At 51.6% G+C, this 18936-nt stretch overlaps 3 protein-coding genes across 3 annotated transcripts; 2 read left to right on the top strand and 1 right to left on the bottom strand.

The window, feature by feature from the left end:
• Nucleotides 1–2762: 2762 nt before the first annotated feature.
• On the bottom strand, nucleotides 2763–18415 carry LOC147983422 (uncharacterized). Its single transcript, XM_087540721.1, has 8 exons — nucleotides 18232–18415; nucleotides 17588–17781; nucleotides 17082–17175; nucleotides 16827–17002; nucleotides 15651–15675; nucleotides 3270–3400; nucleotides 2955–2987; nucleotides 2763–2855 (listed from the first exon to the last, which is right to left on the bottom strand). Exons 1-8 carry the CDS (start codon nucleotides 18413–18415, stop codon nucleotides 2763–2765), a joined length of 930 nt encoding a protein of 309 aa, XP_087396847.1.
• LOC147983423 (uncharacterized) lies at nucleotides 12428–13378 on the top strand. Its single transcript, XM_087539498.1, has one exon. It carries the CDS (start codon nucleotides 12444–12446, stop codon nucleotides 13227–13229), a length of 786 nt encoding a protein of 261 aa, XP_087395624.1. The 5' UTR covers nucleotides 12428–12443; the 3' UTR covers nucleotides 13230–13378.
• On the top strand, nucleotides 13628–15278 carry LOC147983424 (uncharacterized). Its single transcript, XM_087539497.1, has 5 exons — nucleotides 13628–13887; nucleotides 13969–14170; nucleotides 14273–14476; nucleotides 14560–14733; nucleotides 14815–15278. The coding sequence occupies exons 1-5, from the start codon at nucleotides 13643–13645 to the stop codon at nucleotides 15241–15243; spliced, it is 1254 nt and encodes a 417-aa protein (XP_087395623.1). The 5' UTR covers nucleotides 13628–13642; the 3' UTR covers nucleotides 15244–15278.
• Nucleotides 18416–18936: the final 521 nt, after the last annotated feature.

The raw sequence follows: 18936 nt of genomic DNA on the forward strand, positions 1-18936 counted from the left end.
CTTGTGGGTGAGCGGTGCGGGGACGTCGGTGGAGACTAACTCGGTGGGCGTCATGCGATAGTAGGGGTGTTAAGCCATGGGAGAGCACCCGCCTCAATGCCCATAGGCTAACGACGAGCGGCAGCGCCTCCGCCTCCGTACCATGTTGTTGGATCCAAGTGGTGGCGTTGTAGGGTGGAACCGTAAGTGAGGATGTTTTCACACTTGGAGGGGGGAGAGATGAATTCACAAGAACACAAGGCAATTTCACTCAAACAAAACTCAATTACACATCCACTAGAGCAGCACACATGAGATTCACATGAATATAAGAACAATCAAAGGAAAACAAGCACAAAGTTAAGTTCTTCCCACTCCAAAGGTGGTGAGGTCTTGATGATAGTCTTCTCCAAAAGGAGGCCTTGATATCCATTAGGGATATTCTCCTAGGAGGTCTTGATCTCCAAGAGGAGTGGTAGATGCGCAAAGCTCTCTCTAATGTCTCCTAATACTTTGCTAACCCTCATTTTGAGCTAGATATGAAGTATTATAGCCTACTGACAAATTGGGGGGGGGGTGGGGGGGGGGGGGGTACAAGGGTCTTTTAACCCGAAATGCGCGCAGGCATAGCCGGAGGGGTCTAGGCACCCGGGGGCGCTGGGAGGTTGAGGCCGGGCACCCGGGGATGCACTAAGCGCGCGCCGGGGGGGGGGGGGGGGGGGTTGGGAGGGGGGCACCCCGGGGGTGTGAGGGGCCAGGCACCTGGAGGGGTCAGGGGGCCGCGCCCCTTCCATGGTCGCCAGTCCGGGCACCCGGGGGTTGATGGCCCGGGAACCCGAGGTGGTCTGGGAGCTCACTTGGTTGGTGGCTAAGGGCCCGGTCACTCGGGGTGGACCGAGGCCTTCGGTTCTTCGCGACTTGGTTTCCTTCCTCCTCCTCCTTCGCGGGCGCTTGGTCCTCCCTCCTTGCTTCTTCATGGCCTTCTCCTTGGTACCTAAGAATGCATCATGTTTTAGTTTGAGGTAGAAGCCAATTATCATGTGAATCCCAAGGAATCTCGAAGACGAAAGACTTAACCTCGGTTTCTATGGCACGTGCGTGGGCTCTTGTCATTGGTCTGCTTCGTGTTTGCGGTGGCGACGGAATGTCCCTGGACCATGGGGATGGCCGTGGATGCTTCGCATCAAGTGGTCTGCACGTGAAGACCGGCGACTAGGACTAGCACCAACACAGCCGAGAGGTGTCTGCGTCCTACCACGACGGCGCCATGCATTCTCCATCCCGTCCACGATAGCGACGTGCTCCATCCCACGCGATGCTGGCCCCCCTCTCCTGGCGTCATGCTAATGCTGTTGAGACCACCATCTCGCGCTTGCTCCTCCCTCTGCTCCCTGCCGACAGACGCCACATGAGAGAGAGAGAGAGAGAGAGAGAGTGGTCAATTTGCGGGTCTTCTTTGCCACGTCAGCATAGACTGGTCAAAACTAGGGTGAGTCAACACCAAAACCGGTCAAAACCGAGAGAAGGGACTTGTTTGGTTTCTAGAGTTGGGGGTGCAAGTGTTCTGATTTCGTAGTTGAGGGACCAAATGTAGTCCCTGTCAAGAGTCGAGGGACAAAAAAGACACTTTTCTCATATTTATATCATGGTACATTAAGATATGTTGGTAGCTGAATCTGCCAGACTCATTGGTTCATTCTTTTGAAGGCCTCGTGGAACATGGGATAGGGTCTCTTGGTTTGATACAAGATGGCGGTACATTGATCCATTTCCTTAAGGTCAGCGTGAAGCATGGGAGCTTCTGCTCATTCCAATATGATGGCGCACTGGATCGATTGGGAGCCGAGTCAGCATGAAGTGAGGAGAGGACGACATAATGTATTCTCTCTAGATGGAGTGGAGAAGAAACCACATGACTATGCAGAAGAAAGCCGAAGGACCATAGTGCTCCAGTTTGCTTGTTTAGTAAATAAAAATAAAAAAATGAACTTGGAGGTCATTTTCTATTCAAGGTTATATTTTGTTCTTGGTGCCATTGTGTAGTTGAAAATTTGTGATCTTTGGGACCAAATTCTGTTCAGGGTTCAGTTGTGTACTGGGTGTCATTTTTGACGGACTTGATGTATGATGACTGGTTTCTTTGGATGATTTATGCTGTACAACAGTCCACCATCCTTTGTTTTCTTGTGCACTCCTGTAGACCCGTCAAAAAAATAACTGAACTCCTGTCGACCCGTCAAAAAAATAACTGAACTCCTGTCACTTTTTTTTTGCGGGGCTCCTGTCGACTTATGGGTGAAAGTAAACAACATCAACACTATGTACAAGTTACTATTTACATTTTTTTCCTTGAAAATTGAGCCCTCTTGCCCAGAAGTCAATGGGAGTTTTTGGTTGGCGAAACTATTTATATGGGTACAACAAAAGATCAAGTTTGTTTAGAATTTTCTGAATTTTCACAATTACGATTTTTTTTGGTCATATCAGGTGCATATACACATGAGAGCCAGGGGGTATTTGCCGACTCATCTCTCACTATCCAGAAGACTGGGAAGGTAGCCACACATATTATTATGTATTTAGGCACTGCTAAAACGTAACATCTTCAAATAATACTGCATTAGCTTAACTACATGTCTTCATTAGTAAGCGAGTGCTTTACATATATATCAGTTAGGCAGGAGATGCAAACAAGCTGCTCCATGCAGATGGTTCAGTCTAGCTACTGCTGTGTACACCAAAAGTCCTAAATATTAGCTCTAGTACCATTCCAGTATGCAGCTTCAGCTTAGATATGGGTTCTCGGCCGCTACCTTCTGGATCCGTTCGATCAAGCTATGATCTAGTTGCAGATAGCATCCTCTTTCTGCATTTCCCTGCAATTAAGAAATGCAAGAAATAAAAATCAGTGATGCTCCACAATTGGTTCAAGAGTTTAATTATGAAATAGCACTTTTTTCAACGGCAAGTCCCACCATGTATAATTTCAGCAAATTTCTCCATTTATCCTGAAAAGTTAAACAAAATGATAGATTGGTATTAGCGAAGGACCTAGGAGAAAGAATTACAGGAGGGGGTGCCGACAAGACAAAGTAACACGAGAAAAATGTACCAAACATAAAATTAATTTAACTATCTCTTTTATTAAGGATAATTTGATGATCTTTTGCGATGGAAAGTGTAGACAACAAACAATTACAGAAGATATCTATCATTCATCCAATGCATGGCGGCATCTTGCAGGTCCCAAGCCAGGCAACATCTCAGAATTTATCTCAATACCACTTTACCTTAAGATTCACCGCAGTTCGGACCGAGGTCGAAAACCATTTCTTCTTCAGAGCAGACCATCTTCCAACACCAAGATTTTCAACACCATCCACTAGTGCAGTCACCTCTTCGGGCGTCCCACTACCGGAAACTGGCCCTACCCCGACGGCCAAATCAATGCCGACGGCTGCCGTCGTCCTACTTTGCGCTATGCCGACAGCCACGTCTTGGCCGTCGGCGTATATTGGCCGTCGGGCTACCACGAGCTAAGCCGACGGCACCCGTCGGCACAATGATGTCGTCGGCCCAGCTGCGAACATGGCGACAGCAACCGTCGGCATACCAAGGCCGTCGGCATACCCGTGGGCCCGGCGACCCCGCCCGTGACCAGCGCCTAACGTCGTCAAATCTATGCCGACGGCCTGGACGGGCGGCCGTCGGCATATATCGTCATGCCACGTCACCGATCCGCGGCGCACCGTCCACGAGCTAGGCCGACGGCTGCCGTCGGCATACCCGCCACGTCAGCGATCCGCGGCACGCCGCCCGCCGCCTAAAACCTGGCCGTCTCTATGCCGACGGCATAGCCGTCGGCATAGGTAGACTTTTTTTTCATATGTATTTTTTAAGCTTTTTTATATATTATTATATAAACTAACATGTAGCATGTTAAATATAAACATACATATGAATATATATGTAGTTTGTATTTTTTTTCATATATTATGAATATATATATATGGTTTGTATTTTTTCGAGCACGTTAATAATGTGCGGTCATGTTCTTTTGAATATAGATCATTATATTTTATTAAAATCAAAAACAGCTATGCCGACAAAAGTTTTGTGGCGGTTGCAAACGCCCGACACCCGTCTCCAGAGTGTGACCCCCCTCACGTCCGCGGTGTGCCCCCCTCATGGCCGCCGCCGGCACCTGGAGGGGGGGAACGGACGCGTCGGGTCTACATGGAGTGGATGTATCTGTGGGTTTGGCCCGGATGTTGCTCCCGGGTGTCCTTATGGGCGGACGTGACACAACCGGGTGGAGAGGTCCACTGGTCAAAGCCCGTCCGTGCAAAGTCAAAGGGCTAGATCCCGTGGTCAAACGCTACAGGGTTAGCCGGGACGGGGGCCCTGAGGGGTAGCAATGCCACCGGAGCGTCGTACCGGGCCCTCATACATGCGGGGTGGTGTTGTGGCATGTCCGAAGAGGCCGCACGCGTCTCTGGTGCGTGGCCCCCCTCACGGACGGCGCCGCCGCCGGCACCTGGAGGGGGGAAACTACCGCATCGGGTCTACACGGAGTGGATTTAGCTGTGGGTTTGGCCCAGATGTTGCTCCCCGGTGTCCCTCTGGGCCGACCTGACACAACCGGGTGGAGAGGTCCACTGGTCAAAGCCCATCCGTGCAAAGTCAAAGGGCTAGATCCCGTGGTCAACCGCTCCAGGGTTAGGCGGGACGGGGGCCCTGAGGGGTAGCAATGCCACCGGAGCGTCGTACCGGGCCCTCATACATGCGGGGTGGTGTTGTGGCATGTCCGAAGAGGCCGCACGCGTCTCCGGTGCGTGGCCCCCCTCACGGACGGCGCCGCCGCCGGCACCTGGAGGGGGGAAACTACCGCATCGGGTCTACACGGAGTGGATTTAGCTGTGGGTTTGGCCCAGATGTTGCTCCCCGGTGTCCCTCTGGGCCGACCTGACACAACCGGGTGGAGAGGTCCACTGGTCAAAGCCCATCCGTGCAAAGTCAAAGGGCTAGATCCCGTGGTCAACCGCTCCAGGGTTAGGCGGGACGGGGGCTCTGAGGGGTAGCAATGCCACCGGAGCGTCGTACCGGGCCCTCATACATGCGGGGTGGTGTTGTGGCATGTCCGAAGAGGCCGCACGCGTCTCCGGTGCGTGGCCCCCCTCACGGACGGCGCCGCCGCCGGCACCTGGAGGGGGGAAACTACCGCATCGGGTCTACACGGAGTGGATTTAGCTATGGGTTTGGCCCAGATGTTGCTCCCCGGTGTCCCTCTGGGCCGACCCGACACAACCGGGTGGAGAGGTCTACTGGTCAAAGCCCATCCGTGCGAAGTCAAAGGGCTAGATCCCGTGGTCAACCGCTCGAGGGTTAGGCGGGACGGGGGCCCTGAGGGGTAGCAATGCCACCGGAGCATCGTACCGGGCCCTCATACATGCGGGGTGGTGTTGTGGAATGTCCGAAGAGGCCGCACGCGTCTCCGGTGCGTGGCCCCCCTCACGGACGGCGCCGCCGCCGGCACCTGGAGGGGGGAAACTACCGCATCGGGTCTACACGGAGTGGATTTAGCTGTGGGTTTGGCCCAGATGTTGCTCCCCGGTGTCCCTCTAGGCCGACCCGACACAACCGGGTGGAGAGGTCCACTGGTCAAAGCCTATCCGTGCAAAGTCAAAGGGCTAGATCCCGTGGTCAACCGCTCCAGGGTTAGGCGGGACGGGGGCCCTGAGGGGTTGCAATGCCACCGGAGCGTCGTACCGGGCCCTCATACATGCGGGGTGGTGTTGTGGCATGTCCGAAGAGGCCGCACGCGTCTCCGGTGCGTGGCCCCCTCACGGACGGCGCCGCCGCCGGCACCTGGAGGGGGGAAACTACCGCATCGGGTCTACACGGAGTGGATTTAGCTGTGGGTTTGGCCCAGATGTTGCTCCCCGGTGTCCCTCTGGGCCGACCCGACACAACCGGGTGGAGAGGTCCACTGGTCAAAGCCCATCCGTGGTAAGTCAAAGGGCTAGATCCTGTGGTCAACCGCTCCAGGGTTAGGCGGGACGGGGGCCCTGAGGGGTAGCAATGCCACCGGAGCGTCGTACCGGGCCCTCATACATGCGGGGTGGTGTTGTGGCATGTCCGAAGAGGCCGCACGCGTCTCCGGTGCGTGGCCCCCCTCACGGACGGCGCCGCCGCCGGCACCTGGAGGGGGGAAACTACCGCATCGGGTCTACACGGAGTGGATTTAGCTGTGGGTTTGGCCTAGATGTTGCTCCCCGGTGTCCCTCTGGGCCGACCCGACACAACCGGGTGGAGAGGTCTACTGGTCAAAGCCCATCCGTGCGAAGTCAAAGGGCTAGATCCCGTGGTCAACCGCTCCAGGGTTAGGCGGGACGGGGGCCCTGGGGGGTAGCAATGCCACCGGAGCGTCGTACCGGGCCCTCATACATGCGGGGTGGTGTTGTGGAATGTCCGAAGAGGCCGCACGCGTCTCCGGTGCGTGGCCCCCCTCACGGACGGCGCCGCCGCCGGCACCTGGAGGGGGGAAACTACCGCATCGGGTCTACACGGAGTGGATTTAGCTGTGGGTTTGGCCCAGATGTTGCTCCCCGATGTCCCTCTGGGCCGACCCGACACAACCGGGTGGAGAGGTCCACTGGTCAAAGCCCATCCGTGGAAAGTCAAAGGGCTAGATCCCGTGGTCAACCGCTCCAGGGTTAGGCGGGACGGGGGCCCTGGGGGGTAGCAATGCCACCGGAGCGTCGTACCGCGCCCTCATACATGCGGGGTGGTGTTGTGGCATGTCCGAAGAGGCCGCACGCGTCTCCGGTGCGTGGCCCCCCTCACGGACGGCGCCGCCACCGACACCTGGAGGGGGGAAACTACCGCATCGGGTCTACACGGAGTGGATTTAGCTGTGGGTTTGGCCCAGATGTTGCTCCCCGGTGTCCCTCTGGGCCGACCCGACACAACCGGGTGGAGAGGTCCACTGGTCAAAGCCCATCCATGGAAAGTCAAAGGTCTAGATCCCGTGGTCAACCGCTATAGGGTTAGGCGGGACGGGGGCCCTGGGGGGTAGCAATGCCACCGGAGCGTCGTACCGGGCCCTCATACATGCGGGGTGGTGTTGTGGCATGTCCGAAGAGGCCGCACGCGTCTCCGGTGCGTGGCCCCCCTCACGGACGGCGCCGCCGCCGGCACCTGGAGGGGGGAAACTACCGCATCGGGTCTACACGGAGTGGATTTAGCTGTGGGTTTGGCCCAGATGTTGCTCCCCGGTGTCCCTCTGGGCTGACCCGACACAACCGGGTGGAGAGGTCCACTGGTCAAAGCCCATCCGTGCAAAGTCAAAGGGGGCACGTGTCTCCGGGGCGTGCCCCCCTCACGGACGGCGATGACACGGTAGTAGACGGATCAGGCACTCGCATAGTTACCGGATCAGGCACTCGGTAACGGTACCCCTCAGTCAGTTGCTTTCCTATGTATCACCTTTCATGAGACCATAGAAAAAAATATACGTGATATTTTAGAAAATTGTTGTACAATATAAAAAAAGATCATGTCATTAAAAATAATGTTTCAAATCACTAAAGAAAATGTATGGTACATTTTAAATAATGTTCTGCATGTAAAAAATATGTATAAGAAAACATTAAAATATTTATAAAAAATAAGAAAACATTACAAAATTTATACAAAATAAGAAAAGTAAAAATAAAAATATGCCGACGGCTTTTTTATACAAAATAAGAAAAGTAAAAATAAAAATATGCCGACGGCAAAGCCGTCGGCATAGCTGCGGCCATAGGGAAGCTTATACGCGGATCGCTGACGTGGCAAAAAAAAATTATGCCTACGGCAAAGCCGTCGGCATAGGTGACACGTGGCGCCCTGAGCTATGCCGACGGCTTAGCCGTCGGCATAGTTGACCTTATCCAGTCGCTGTCTCCCCCAACCACTCACTTACTCCCCCACACCCCGAGCTGCCGCCGCCGCACCCCCCGACCCCGACCCCTGCGCCGCCGCCCCTTCCTCCCCGAGCCCGACCTGTGCCGCCGCCGCACCCCCTCCCCGACCTGCCGCCGCCGCCGCACCTCGCTCCAGCCGCCCCCGCCCCTCCCTTGCTCCAGCCGCCCCCGCCCCTTCCTCCCCGAGCCCGACCTGCGCCGCCGCCGCACCCCCTCCCCGACCTGCCGCCGCCGCCGCACCTCGCTCCAACCGCCCCCGCCCCTCCCTTGCTCCAGCCGCCCCCGCCCCTCCCTTGCTCCAGCCGCCCCCGCCCCTTCCTCCTCGACCTCGGCCGGCCCACGGCCTAGCCTGGCCGCCCCCCTGCTGGTCCGACCGGCCGGCCCCTCCGGCGACCGCCCCCTGCCGCTCCGGTGGTCGTACCCTGCCCCGACCGGCCGCCCCCTGCTCCGGTGGTCGTCCCCTGCTCCGGTGGTCGCCCCCTCATCCGTAGGTAAGTTTTTTTACCTTTTTGTGTAGTAATGTTGTAGATGAATGCATATATATGTATAGTAATAGATGATTAGATAGGTGGATGTTAGATAGATGAATGAAATGAAAGAGAGTATAAATGTGAAAAAAATTAAGTGCATAATGTGAGATAGATAGATGAGATGAATGGATATTTGTGTAGTTTTACTATGTTTTTAGATACATACTCAATATTATAGATATATGTATTGTGAAGATGAGATGAGAGGGAAGAGTAATTTTTTTGTGAAGATAGAGAGACGAAAGTTAAAATTTGGATATGATGAGTGGTTACTTCATCAAGTTGGTCTTGCTAAAACAAGTTTGTGATATGATGTGATGTGTGATGATGCTTTATTTGTGATGTGATGACCTAATTTTTTTCATTTGGTGGAATTTAGAGGATTTTCTGGTGTTGCCTCCGGTGGAGTGATCATTGACGTTGGAGCTCTTGGTCTTTGATTGTCCCTTCGCTGATCGACTACATCATCTACATCCGAGGGTGAGCTACAAATCCACCACCTCATACGTTCTTTTAATCATGTCACTAGATTAATTTTTCACATCAAGTCGCGTAACCTAGGTCTCCCGTCTGAAAGGGTTGCATCGATAAATATGCATTCAATTGCATATTTATCACCGCAGCTCTTTCGGATTGTCCAGCGCTTTCCACGGACAGCCCGAGGATGTGTAGATTGGTTACGTTGTTCATGCTCTACCCCGTTCCGAGACAGGATTTCGGCGGCGCCTCCCTGTTGTTCTCCGGATGCACATTCTCTCGGCATTTTGCCGAGACGTGTATTTGGAGAACAGCGGGGAGGTGCTGCCGAAATTTTGTCTCGGAATGGGGTAGAGCATGGACAACGTACTCAATCTACACATTCTCGGGTGGGATTAGGACCCATCTTTACCTATTAGAGATGTAGGTGGATTAAATGTCATTTCTCGTCAACCTTGTAAAAAATAAAATATTGATGTGAGTAATTTAAATGAATCCTTAATTTTGTTGTGTGGCTTCCAATAAAGCAGAGATAGCAGATAATCAGTGGATGTATAGTGGGTTTTTCCGTCGGAATCAAGTAACAACAGAGTGGGTCGAGAAAACTGATGTGTTTTTGAAAGAGATATTCCGTAGTCCAATGAGGATGGTGCCAGAATGCCCGTGTGCCAGATGTAAGAGGCGTATCCGCAGAGATAAGAGTGAGATGACTAAGCACCTTCGCACGCATGGATTTATGCCCAACTTTAATATGCCGATAAACTTTGCCCAGCGGGACCGTGGTAGAGAGGATGTGATACGACAACGCGTCGCTGGTTATGAGGACGATGGGGTTAGAGACATGCTAGATGATGTCTTTGCTGCACAGCCGACACCTCCATCACATTCAGCGAATGAACCGAAGGAGCCAGAGGAAACCGTAAAGGCCTTCCTGGAAATATTGGCCTCGTCAAAGAAACCTCTCTATGAGGGTGCCAAGCTGTCTGTGCTGGATGCCATGTCGCAACTGATGGCAGTCAAGGCTGAGTACGGCTGTAGCCGAGGTTGCTTCGAAGCATTTATGGGAGTATGGGCTAACAGCCTGCCTGAGGGCCATGAACTGCCGAAAACCATGTACGGTACGAAGAAAATCATGAAGGCGCTCTCGATGGACTATGAGAAAATACATGTTTGTCCAAAGAATTGCCTTTTGTTTAGGCATGAGTATGCAGATGACAAGTACTGTAGGAAGTGCGGTTCCTCTCGGTATATTGAGGTGGTCAATAAGCATGGTCAGAAGCAGCAGCTAAAAATCCCTGTGAAGGTTCTTCGGTATCTTGATTTTATAAAAAGACTGCAGCGCCTTTTCATCATCGAGGAGTCTGCCAAAATGATGAAGTGGCACAAGGAAGGGAAAAGGTACAATCCAAAAAAAATTGTACATCCATCAGGAGGTGAAGCATGGAAGTCATTCGATATAGAGTACCCGGAGGAAGCAGCCGAGGCTGGGAATGTCAGAATTGCTATAACAGGTGATGGGTTCAATCCATATGGTATGTCGTCTAATCCATACAGCTGTTGGCCCGTATTTGTTATTCCGCTGAATCTCCCTCCCGACGCCATAATGCAACGCAAGACCATGTTCCTGTCGCTTATAATTCCGGGGCCTGAATATCTGGGGAAGAATTTGAGTGTGTTTATGCAGCCGTTGGTGGATGATTTGCACCATTCTTGGTACTTCCCGAGGTTGACATACGACCGACATCTGCAGAAAAATTTCTTGATGAAAGTTTGGCTACAATATTGCATGCATGACTTTCCCGGTTATGCCTTGTTCTGCGGATGGTGTACAAGTGGAAAGATGCCTTACCCAGTGTGCATGCAGGCCTTGATTTTCATTTGGCTGAAGAAGGGTGGCAAGTATGTTGCATTTGACCTGCATCGACAGTTCCTCCCTCCAGACCATCCTGATAGGGAAGACAAGAAGAACTTCACAAAAGGCAAAGTTGTCCATGAAGTAAACGAGATTCCAACGTTTTCTGGTGCGGATGTGCTTGCTCAGCTAAAAGCTCTTAAGCCTGCCGGTGAGGGGAAAGGCAAAGGCAAATCCACAGGCGAAGACGAGGGCGAGGGCAAAGGAAAAAGTAAAGGGAAATTTTTTGAAGGATATGGTGAGACGCACAACTGGACTCACATTACCCCCTTCACGCAGCTTCCCTATTTTAAGGACCTTAAACTTCCATACAACATAGACGTGATGCACACCGAAAAGAATGTCGCAGAGTCCCTTTTTCACACGATTCTCAACATTCCTGATAAGACAAAGGATAATGTTAATGCTAGAGTTGATCAACAGAATATTTGCGATAGACCACGTCTACACATGCAGCCTCCCACAGGCAGTCGAAAATCTTGGTTCAAGCCAGATGCTGACTTCGTACTTAAAAAGGATCATAAGATGGAGACATTCAAGTGGCTGAAACACGTCGTGAAGTTCACTGATGGTTATGCGTCGAATATAAGTAAGGGGGTCAATCTTTCAACGGGCAGAGTGACCGGGCTCAAGAGTCATGACTATCATGTATGGATTGAGCGGATTATGCCGGTGATGGTTCGGGGCTATGTTCCCGAGCGTGTCTGGCGTGTTCTTGCGGAGTTAAGCCATTTCTTCCGCACGCTTTGTGCTAAAGAAGTATGTCCTGAGAAGATAAAAGAAATGCATAAGAAGGCGCCGGAGTTGATATGCAAGCTAGAGAAGATCTTCCCACCAGGCTGCTTTACTCCGATGTCACATCTCCTTTTGCACCTCCCGAACGAGGTATTGTTGGGGGCCCCTGTGCAGAATCGTTGGCAGTACGGCCCTGAGAGACAGAACAAGCATCTGAGACAGAAATGTGGAAACAAAGCTAAGATTGAAGCTTCCATAGCTGAGGCAGTTATCCTAGAGGAGGTGGCAGACCTCAGGACAGCCTACTATCCGGACCATGTTCCCACGTTGCACAATAAGGTGTCTCGATACAATACAGAAGAACCCAAGTATAAACCCAAGTTGCCTCTATTCATCGGGCAAGGTAGTAGGGCTGGATGCTCGAAATCTTATCTCATGCCACGAGATGAGTGGGAGGATGTCATGTTCTATATCTTGCACAACATCAAGGAAGTTGAGGATGAGTGGATGAGGTAATACCTTTGCACCATTCTTTTAGTCAATTCGTCATGTTCACTTTGCCTAGTTCTTATACCGCTTTTCTTATTGTAGTCGATTCGTTGAAGAAGAATGGACGGGAATGCTGCCTCCTTCTGAAGCGGAGGCACTTGCTCTTCTCCGAAAGGGTGCTGATGGAAGGAAAAATTTCATTGCGTGGTTCATCGAGAAAGTAATTTTTCACACTTTCAATTAAACTCATGCACCCTATAATTCCAATTAAACTCATGCACCCTATAATTTCAATTAAACTCATGCACCCTATAATTTCAATTAAACTTGTAGGGAAATGATCCGACCGAATCAATGGATGAAGAATTGAGATGGGTTTCCATGGGTTTTGATCCTGTTGTCATGACATGCGAAAAGTATGATGTGAATGGGTATCGCTTCCATACAGAGGAGCACCAGAACAGTCGGCCTGATCCCAAAACCATAAATACCGGAGTCTTCACTGAAGGAGATAATGAAGTAGATTACTACGGAAGGGTAGGAAAAATATACGAGCTTACATTCAAACGTGGCCGCGAACACCTAAGTCTCACTGTGTTCAAATGCCGATGGTTCGACCCCAAAAAGGGTCTGAGACATACGCCTTCTGTTGGTTTAGTTGAAGTTAAACCATCAACCGTCTATGCCGGAGCTGATCTCTTTATCGCCACTACCCAGGCCACACAAGTATATTATCTGCCTTACCCATGCCAGAAAGAGTACCTAAAGGGTTGGGAAGTTGTGTTCAAGGTGTCGCCGCATGGTAAGCTACCGGACCCGAACGATGATGATTACTACAACATAAACCCCATGACATACGAGGGAGTGTTCTATCAAGAGGAACATGATGACGTGGTCCGAAACAACGAGGATGATGACTTGGGTTATGTTGACCTGGACCCAAACGACGACGACGCACGGATTGATGGTGAGGCAGTTGTGAATCAAAGAGACATAATTATGCTTGAAAAGTTAAATGAAGACGCTGACGATGAGGAAGAGCCTCCACCTCCGTCAGACAACGAAGAAGATATGCGTGATAGTGATGATGAGACCGGTCCACAAATAGATTACAATAGTGATGATTCATATGGGTTCTAGAAAATGTAAGTTCTTTTAATGATCATTACAATAGTATGCTTAATGTGCTCTTCTGGTATTAATGTTTTTCCTGTATGCTTGTTTAATTGATATCCTTACTAATTGTTTATTCTCTTCTCAATGCAGGTTTAATAATCATGGGCAAGTCCAGCGACGCTAGTTTCCTCAGTAAATTTAAAGGACTTACTCGGAGTGGACGAGCCCACAAGGTTCCCTCCCGACTACGCGAGGATGACACCTCACAGGGAGGTGGAGGGGTCGGGGGAGGAGACCCTAGAGGAGGAGGCGCTGGGGGGAGAGCCCCTAGAGGAGGAGGCGGTGGGGGAAGAGCCCCTAGAGGAGGAGGAGGTGGGGGGAGAGGCAACCGGGGCAAAAAACTCCGGGCCGTGTCTGAAATAGGAGGGTCTTCTTCGATGCCCTCCTATACAGAGGCACCTTCTGAGTCTGAGGAGAAGGAGTATGTTCCTGATGGCGAGGAGGAGGAGGCCGAGGAGGAGGGTGAGGAGGAGGCCGAGGAGGGTGGAGGGGAGGTTGATCCCGCGTTGTGGGGTGACTTGCCACTGGGTTCTTCGCAGGGGTGGCTGCGTGGTAATGCCGGACTACCTACACCACCTTCTATCGAGGAGCACAAGTGGCTCATTGAACCTGTGGGGACAGAGTAAGTGCCTCTCAATCATATTTTCAACACATGACAACATTTTCTTATTGTACACATGGCAATCATTTGATTCTTTTGCAGAAACTGGATCCTTCACGGAAAGGGCCGTAAACCGAACGGCCTTATCACTGTCCTGTTGAAGGAGTTTTGGCCTGGCCTATTCTGCCCGCGGCCAGACAGGGACCCGCAGCAGCGGGTTTTGGCCACGAGCTGGGCCCACTACGAGGCTTGCAGCAACGCGGAGTACGGGACGACCGCTAAGGCCGTGATCACCAAATTTTGGGTAAGTTCTCTTCTGAATTACTTGTCTTCAGTTTCGTTCATAGTTTATCATTGAATCACTCAACTCATGCCTTGTTTGCTTCTGGTTTTTGCATGATTGCAGCAACTCTATAGAGTTCTTGACGAGCACAAGGCCAGAGCCGACGTGGTCTTGCTTGCGGCTGCGAAGAAGAAAGCTCGTCAGTTGCAGTACGAGGTGCGCTGGGTTGCCGTCTCGCAGTACTACCACTACTACCTGCACCAAAAGATGCCCAAAACTCAAGCGCAGAAGCTACGACTTACCTTGAGCAAGGAGCAGTTCATGATGGTAACTATCACTAACTTTTCATTGTTTCAAGCAGTCAACTATATGTTTCGTGCTCACATGTCATGCTTCCAAAATTTGCATAGGTTGTTCCTCGTTGGTGCTATGGAAGGCATGACGGATGGGCGAGTTTGGTGGATAGGTGGCTCGGCGCCGATGCAGAGTTTGCTGCCAAGAGCATCAAGGCCCGGGCTAACCGTGGAGACGACGGGACACACGGCCAAGGAAACAGGAACCACTGGGGCTTCAAGGCCATGAAGGTATATCTATGTGCATGATGCATTTTTGTTCTTCTTTACGTCATGTTCTTATGTATGGCTGACTTCTATTTGGCGTTGTAGGAGGACAAGTTGAAGAGGCCGCTCTCAGACATGGAGTCGTGGAAGCTGGCCCGCGAGCGGAGTCATCGCAAGGAGAGCGAGAGCCAGTACTACGGCAAGACCGAGGAGCACCTGGGGTCTTACATTCATCACTATCAGGAGTTGCATCCGGATGTTCCTGTTGCTGAGGTCGCCCAGTCTCAGATCGACGACACGGCGGTGGTGGCCATCCAGGGGAAGAAGAATGGCCGGTATCCGTGTTTTGATGGCTTCATCACTCCTTCGATCTCGTACACACGGCTTCGGGCTAGCAACCCGAGCCAGTTAGAGAGTACGGGGCGTTCACAGACTCCCTTAGCCCGCCAGCATGCTGTAAGTACTTCCTCCTTATCTTTTTCTATCTTGCATTCTCAGTTTATTTTCAGCATTGCTCACTTAGAAACAACCTAAATTATGTAGGCATATAAGGAGTTTGTCGAGCATAGGAATCTCGAGGTGCGGGAGTACTTGAAACGAGTGAAGGCAAACGATGATTACAACCGTCAGATGATGATGGTTAGTTTTGCCCTCTTAAAACCAAGCTAAATTTTTGCACTTTCATTCCTTCTGATCTTCTAGTTTGCTTGTTTAACTAACATTCAGTCTATGTTGGCGTCTTGGACTAACCGCACGGATCCACCACAAATGGGACCCCCACCACCACCTGCGGGAGAACCCCCACACGTGCCCACGTTCGATGAATGGGTGGCACTAGGCAGTGATGGTCCGGTTAGTACATTTGCCTAACTACTAGCAAACTAGTTCTCGTTCATGAAACACTATCATATCATATTTACCGTTAGAATCTTTTCTAAAACATGTAGGGGACCGGTGGCTCGACTCCTGCTCCGTCGACCCCAGTCACTCCGATCTGGCAGAGTGGTGGTGGTCGCGATGACGGTTTTGGTGGAGGTGGTGGTGGTGGTTTTGGCGGAGGTGGTGCTTTTGACCGAGGTGGTGGTGGTTATGGCGGAGGTGGTGCTTTTGGCGGGGGTGCTCTTGCTTGATGATTCCGTGCATGTGGCCATCGTGCCATACCTTTCATATTCCTACTTTTATCATGTTTCATGTCTTGCACTACTTTTATGTTCATGAACTTCCATCGGTGATGATCTTTAGATGATGTGATGAACTTGAGTATGTTTAGATGAACTTGAGTATGTTCACATGATGAATTGTCATATTTCTGCATAATTTCATATTGTTCTGTTTTGAAATGCTGTCAAATGATTTGGAAAAGAGAAAACAGGGAAAATAAAAAAAACAAAAAAAAACTATGCCTACGGCAAAGCCGTCGGCATATATACGCCCAGGAGTTACCAGGGCTTGCCACGTGGCAAACTATGCCGAGGGCTTTGCCGTAGGCATAGCCCTGCTGCCAGGAGAAACCAGGAGCTGCCACGTGGCAGACATATGCCTACGGCAAAGCCGTCGGCATAGATGGAAATCTATGCCGTCTATGCCGACGACCTAGCCGTCGGCATACCTGCGCCACGTGTCGTCTCCTGAATCGCGCCGTTGACGGCGCCGTCCGTTGCCGTCAGACGGAAAACAACGCCGACAGCTAAGCTATACCGACAGCTATACCACGGCCGTCGGCATATGGACTTATGCCGACGGCTATACTACGCCGACGGTCTGACACATCTACGCTGACGTGATCTACGCCGACGGGGCTATGCCGACGGCGACCGTAGGCATAGATCTATGCCGACGGCAAAGAACCTATGCCGACGGCCCTGGGCCATAGGCATATCCCGCGAGTCCCGTAGTGTCCAATGCTCGTTGTTGGTTCGTAGTCCACGGTTTTGTGCACCGTGTTCAAACAACTGACGACATAGAATTCTTTGGCTGCTGTCCGTTGATGGATTAATTACAGATGAAAATCCCAAGCAAATATGGGTGGACAATATAAAGAGAACACTAGATACATGTGTAAATACTCCGTGGGATTTCATCCTGAGAATATATAAGCATGACTCTTACGGTCTTACCCCAAAATGGTTACCCAAAAACCAAGTCTGATCCGTGCGTAATGGTATTCTTCTCTTGCGAGGACCTCTCTTGCGCGTACAACCGCTCTCCGGCAGCGTGGTGGCTGGCGCCGCGTCGTGAGTCAAGTTGCCCTCCATCATGTAAGTAGGAGGGCCGAGTGGAGCTGCAAGAAAAGCTTCATCAATCGACTCCGAAGTCCAGTCCACGATGTAGTTGATCTAAGTTCAGAGAAGAATAAACTAGCATCGTACTACCTTCCCAACATTCCTCAATATTACTCTCGTCTTGGGGTACTTTGAGCAGCTGTGTGATCGGCACATCATATACTGAATAGGCCTCAGCGTCCATCTGCCATTAACAGCAATGAAATATATGTGGTGATTTCTATTAAACGTAGGATTTGTGGGAACTGGCTCTATCCTCTAAGAGTGGCCTATCACATATATTTATAATGATATATGATACATATTACACAGTTGGGCTATGTTACAAAGTCTAACACTCTCCCTCAATCTCAACTCACTCCTGATGCATCTAGGAGGTTGAGATTGCGCCTACAGACCTCAAACATGAGAGAAGGTAGAGGCTTGGTGAAGATGTCGGCAAGTTGATCATTTGAGGAGATAAACTTGATCTATAGTAGCTTCTGTGCAACACGTTCTCTCACAAAGTGATAGTCAATCTCAATGTGCTTGGTTCGTGCATGGAACACCGGGTTTGTCGAAAGAAACGTAGCACCGATGTTGTCACACCAAAGAACTGGAGGATGTGACTGGAAGATTCCCAGCTCTCGAAGCAAAGACTCAATCCAGATAAGCTCAGCAGTTGCATTGGCAACTGCTTTGTACTCAGCCTCTGTGCTGCTGCGGGAAACAGTGGCTTGCTTGCGCGCACTCCAGGCGATCAAATTAGGACCCAGAAATACAGCATGTCTCCCCGTGGATCGCCTGTCATCTGGACACCCAGCCCAATCGGCATCCGAGAATGCAGAGAGAACTGATGGAGGGAGGTGGGCAATATATTTCAACACTCCCCCTCACGTCTAGGCTATTTTAGTTCTTAGACGTGGGATCGATGTAGGCCGCAGAATCATTTTATTTAATACTGCGTTGGCAGGGTCTTAAACTCAAGATCTCTTGGCTCTGATACCATATTAGACGTAGGATTTGTGGGAACTGGCTCTACCCTTTAGGGGTGGCCTATCACATATATTTATAATGATACATGATACATATTACACAGTTGGGCTACGTTACAAAGTCTAACAATTTCATATTGGGATTTCGAAATGGTATAACCAAGAGTCCAAGACAGAGCTGCTAAGATCGAATGTACTTGAATCGCATTTGAAGTAACTAGTCGGCCTTGTAAGCGGATTTTGGCGTGCTCTGCATACAGACATACAGCAGAGTGCAGGGGCCGGGTGTTGCCGTGAGCTGAGCATGGCCGAGCTCAAATGGCAGACTCGAAAAAATTCCTCCCTCCCCTCCATGGAAGCATCACACTCTCCTCGTCCGCCCATGGACGTCCAGCCCGCCCCACCGTCCTCTCCGTTCTCTTGCATTTCCCCACACTTCCAGCCGTCCATCGCGGACGCCGGCTGCCGTCAGACTCATCGTCCACCTCCCAGAACTGGACGCACCTCTCCACCGCCACCCTACGGCCAAGTCTGCATACAGCAGAGGGCAGGTGTGGGGTGATTGCCGCGAGCCGAGCATGGCCGAGGATAATCGAGCCGCGGCGCCGGAGGACCCGCCAGTTCTGCCTCCATCGACCGAATCAGATTCTTCCGTCGCCATGGAGACGCCACCTCCACGGCTCCACCACCCTCCCATGGAGACGCTGCCTCCACCACCCACCTGCGGGACCTCCTCTCCGCCGCCTCTTCCGCTCTATCCGCCCTCCCCTCCCCTGCTCCGCCGCCACCACGGCCACGATCGCCACCGCTCAAATGTCAGTCTCCTCGTCCGCCAGTGGACGCACTTTGAGCCCGCCCCACCGTCCCTTCTCTTCTCTGACGTTTCCCCACACTTCCGGCCGTCCATCGCGCGCGGACGCCGGCCGCGGCCGTACTCCCGTACTGGACGCACCTGGCCACCGCCACTCTAC

The sequence above is a fragment of the Triticum urartu genome, chromosome 2A (assembly GCF_056163025.1).
Source record: "Triticum urartu cultivar PI428250 chromosome 2A, HENAU_Tu73, whole genome shotgun sequence".
NCBI classification, from domain to species: domain Eukaryota; kingdom Viridiplantae; phylum Streptophyta; class Magnoliopsida; order Poales; family Poaceae; genus Triticum; species Triticum urartu.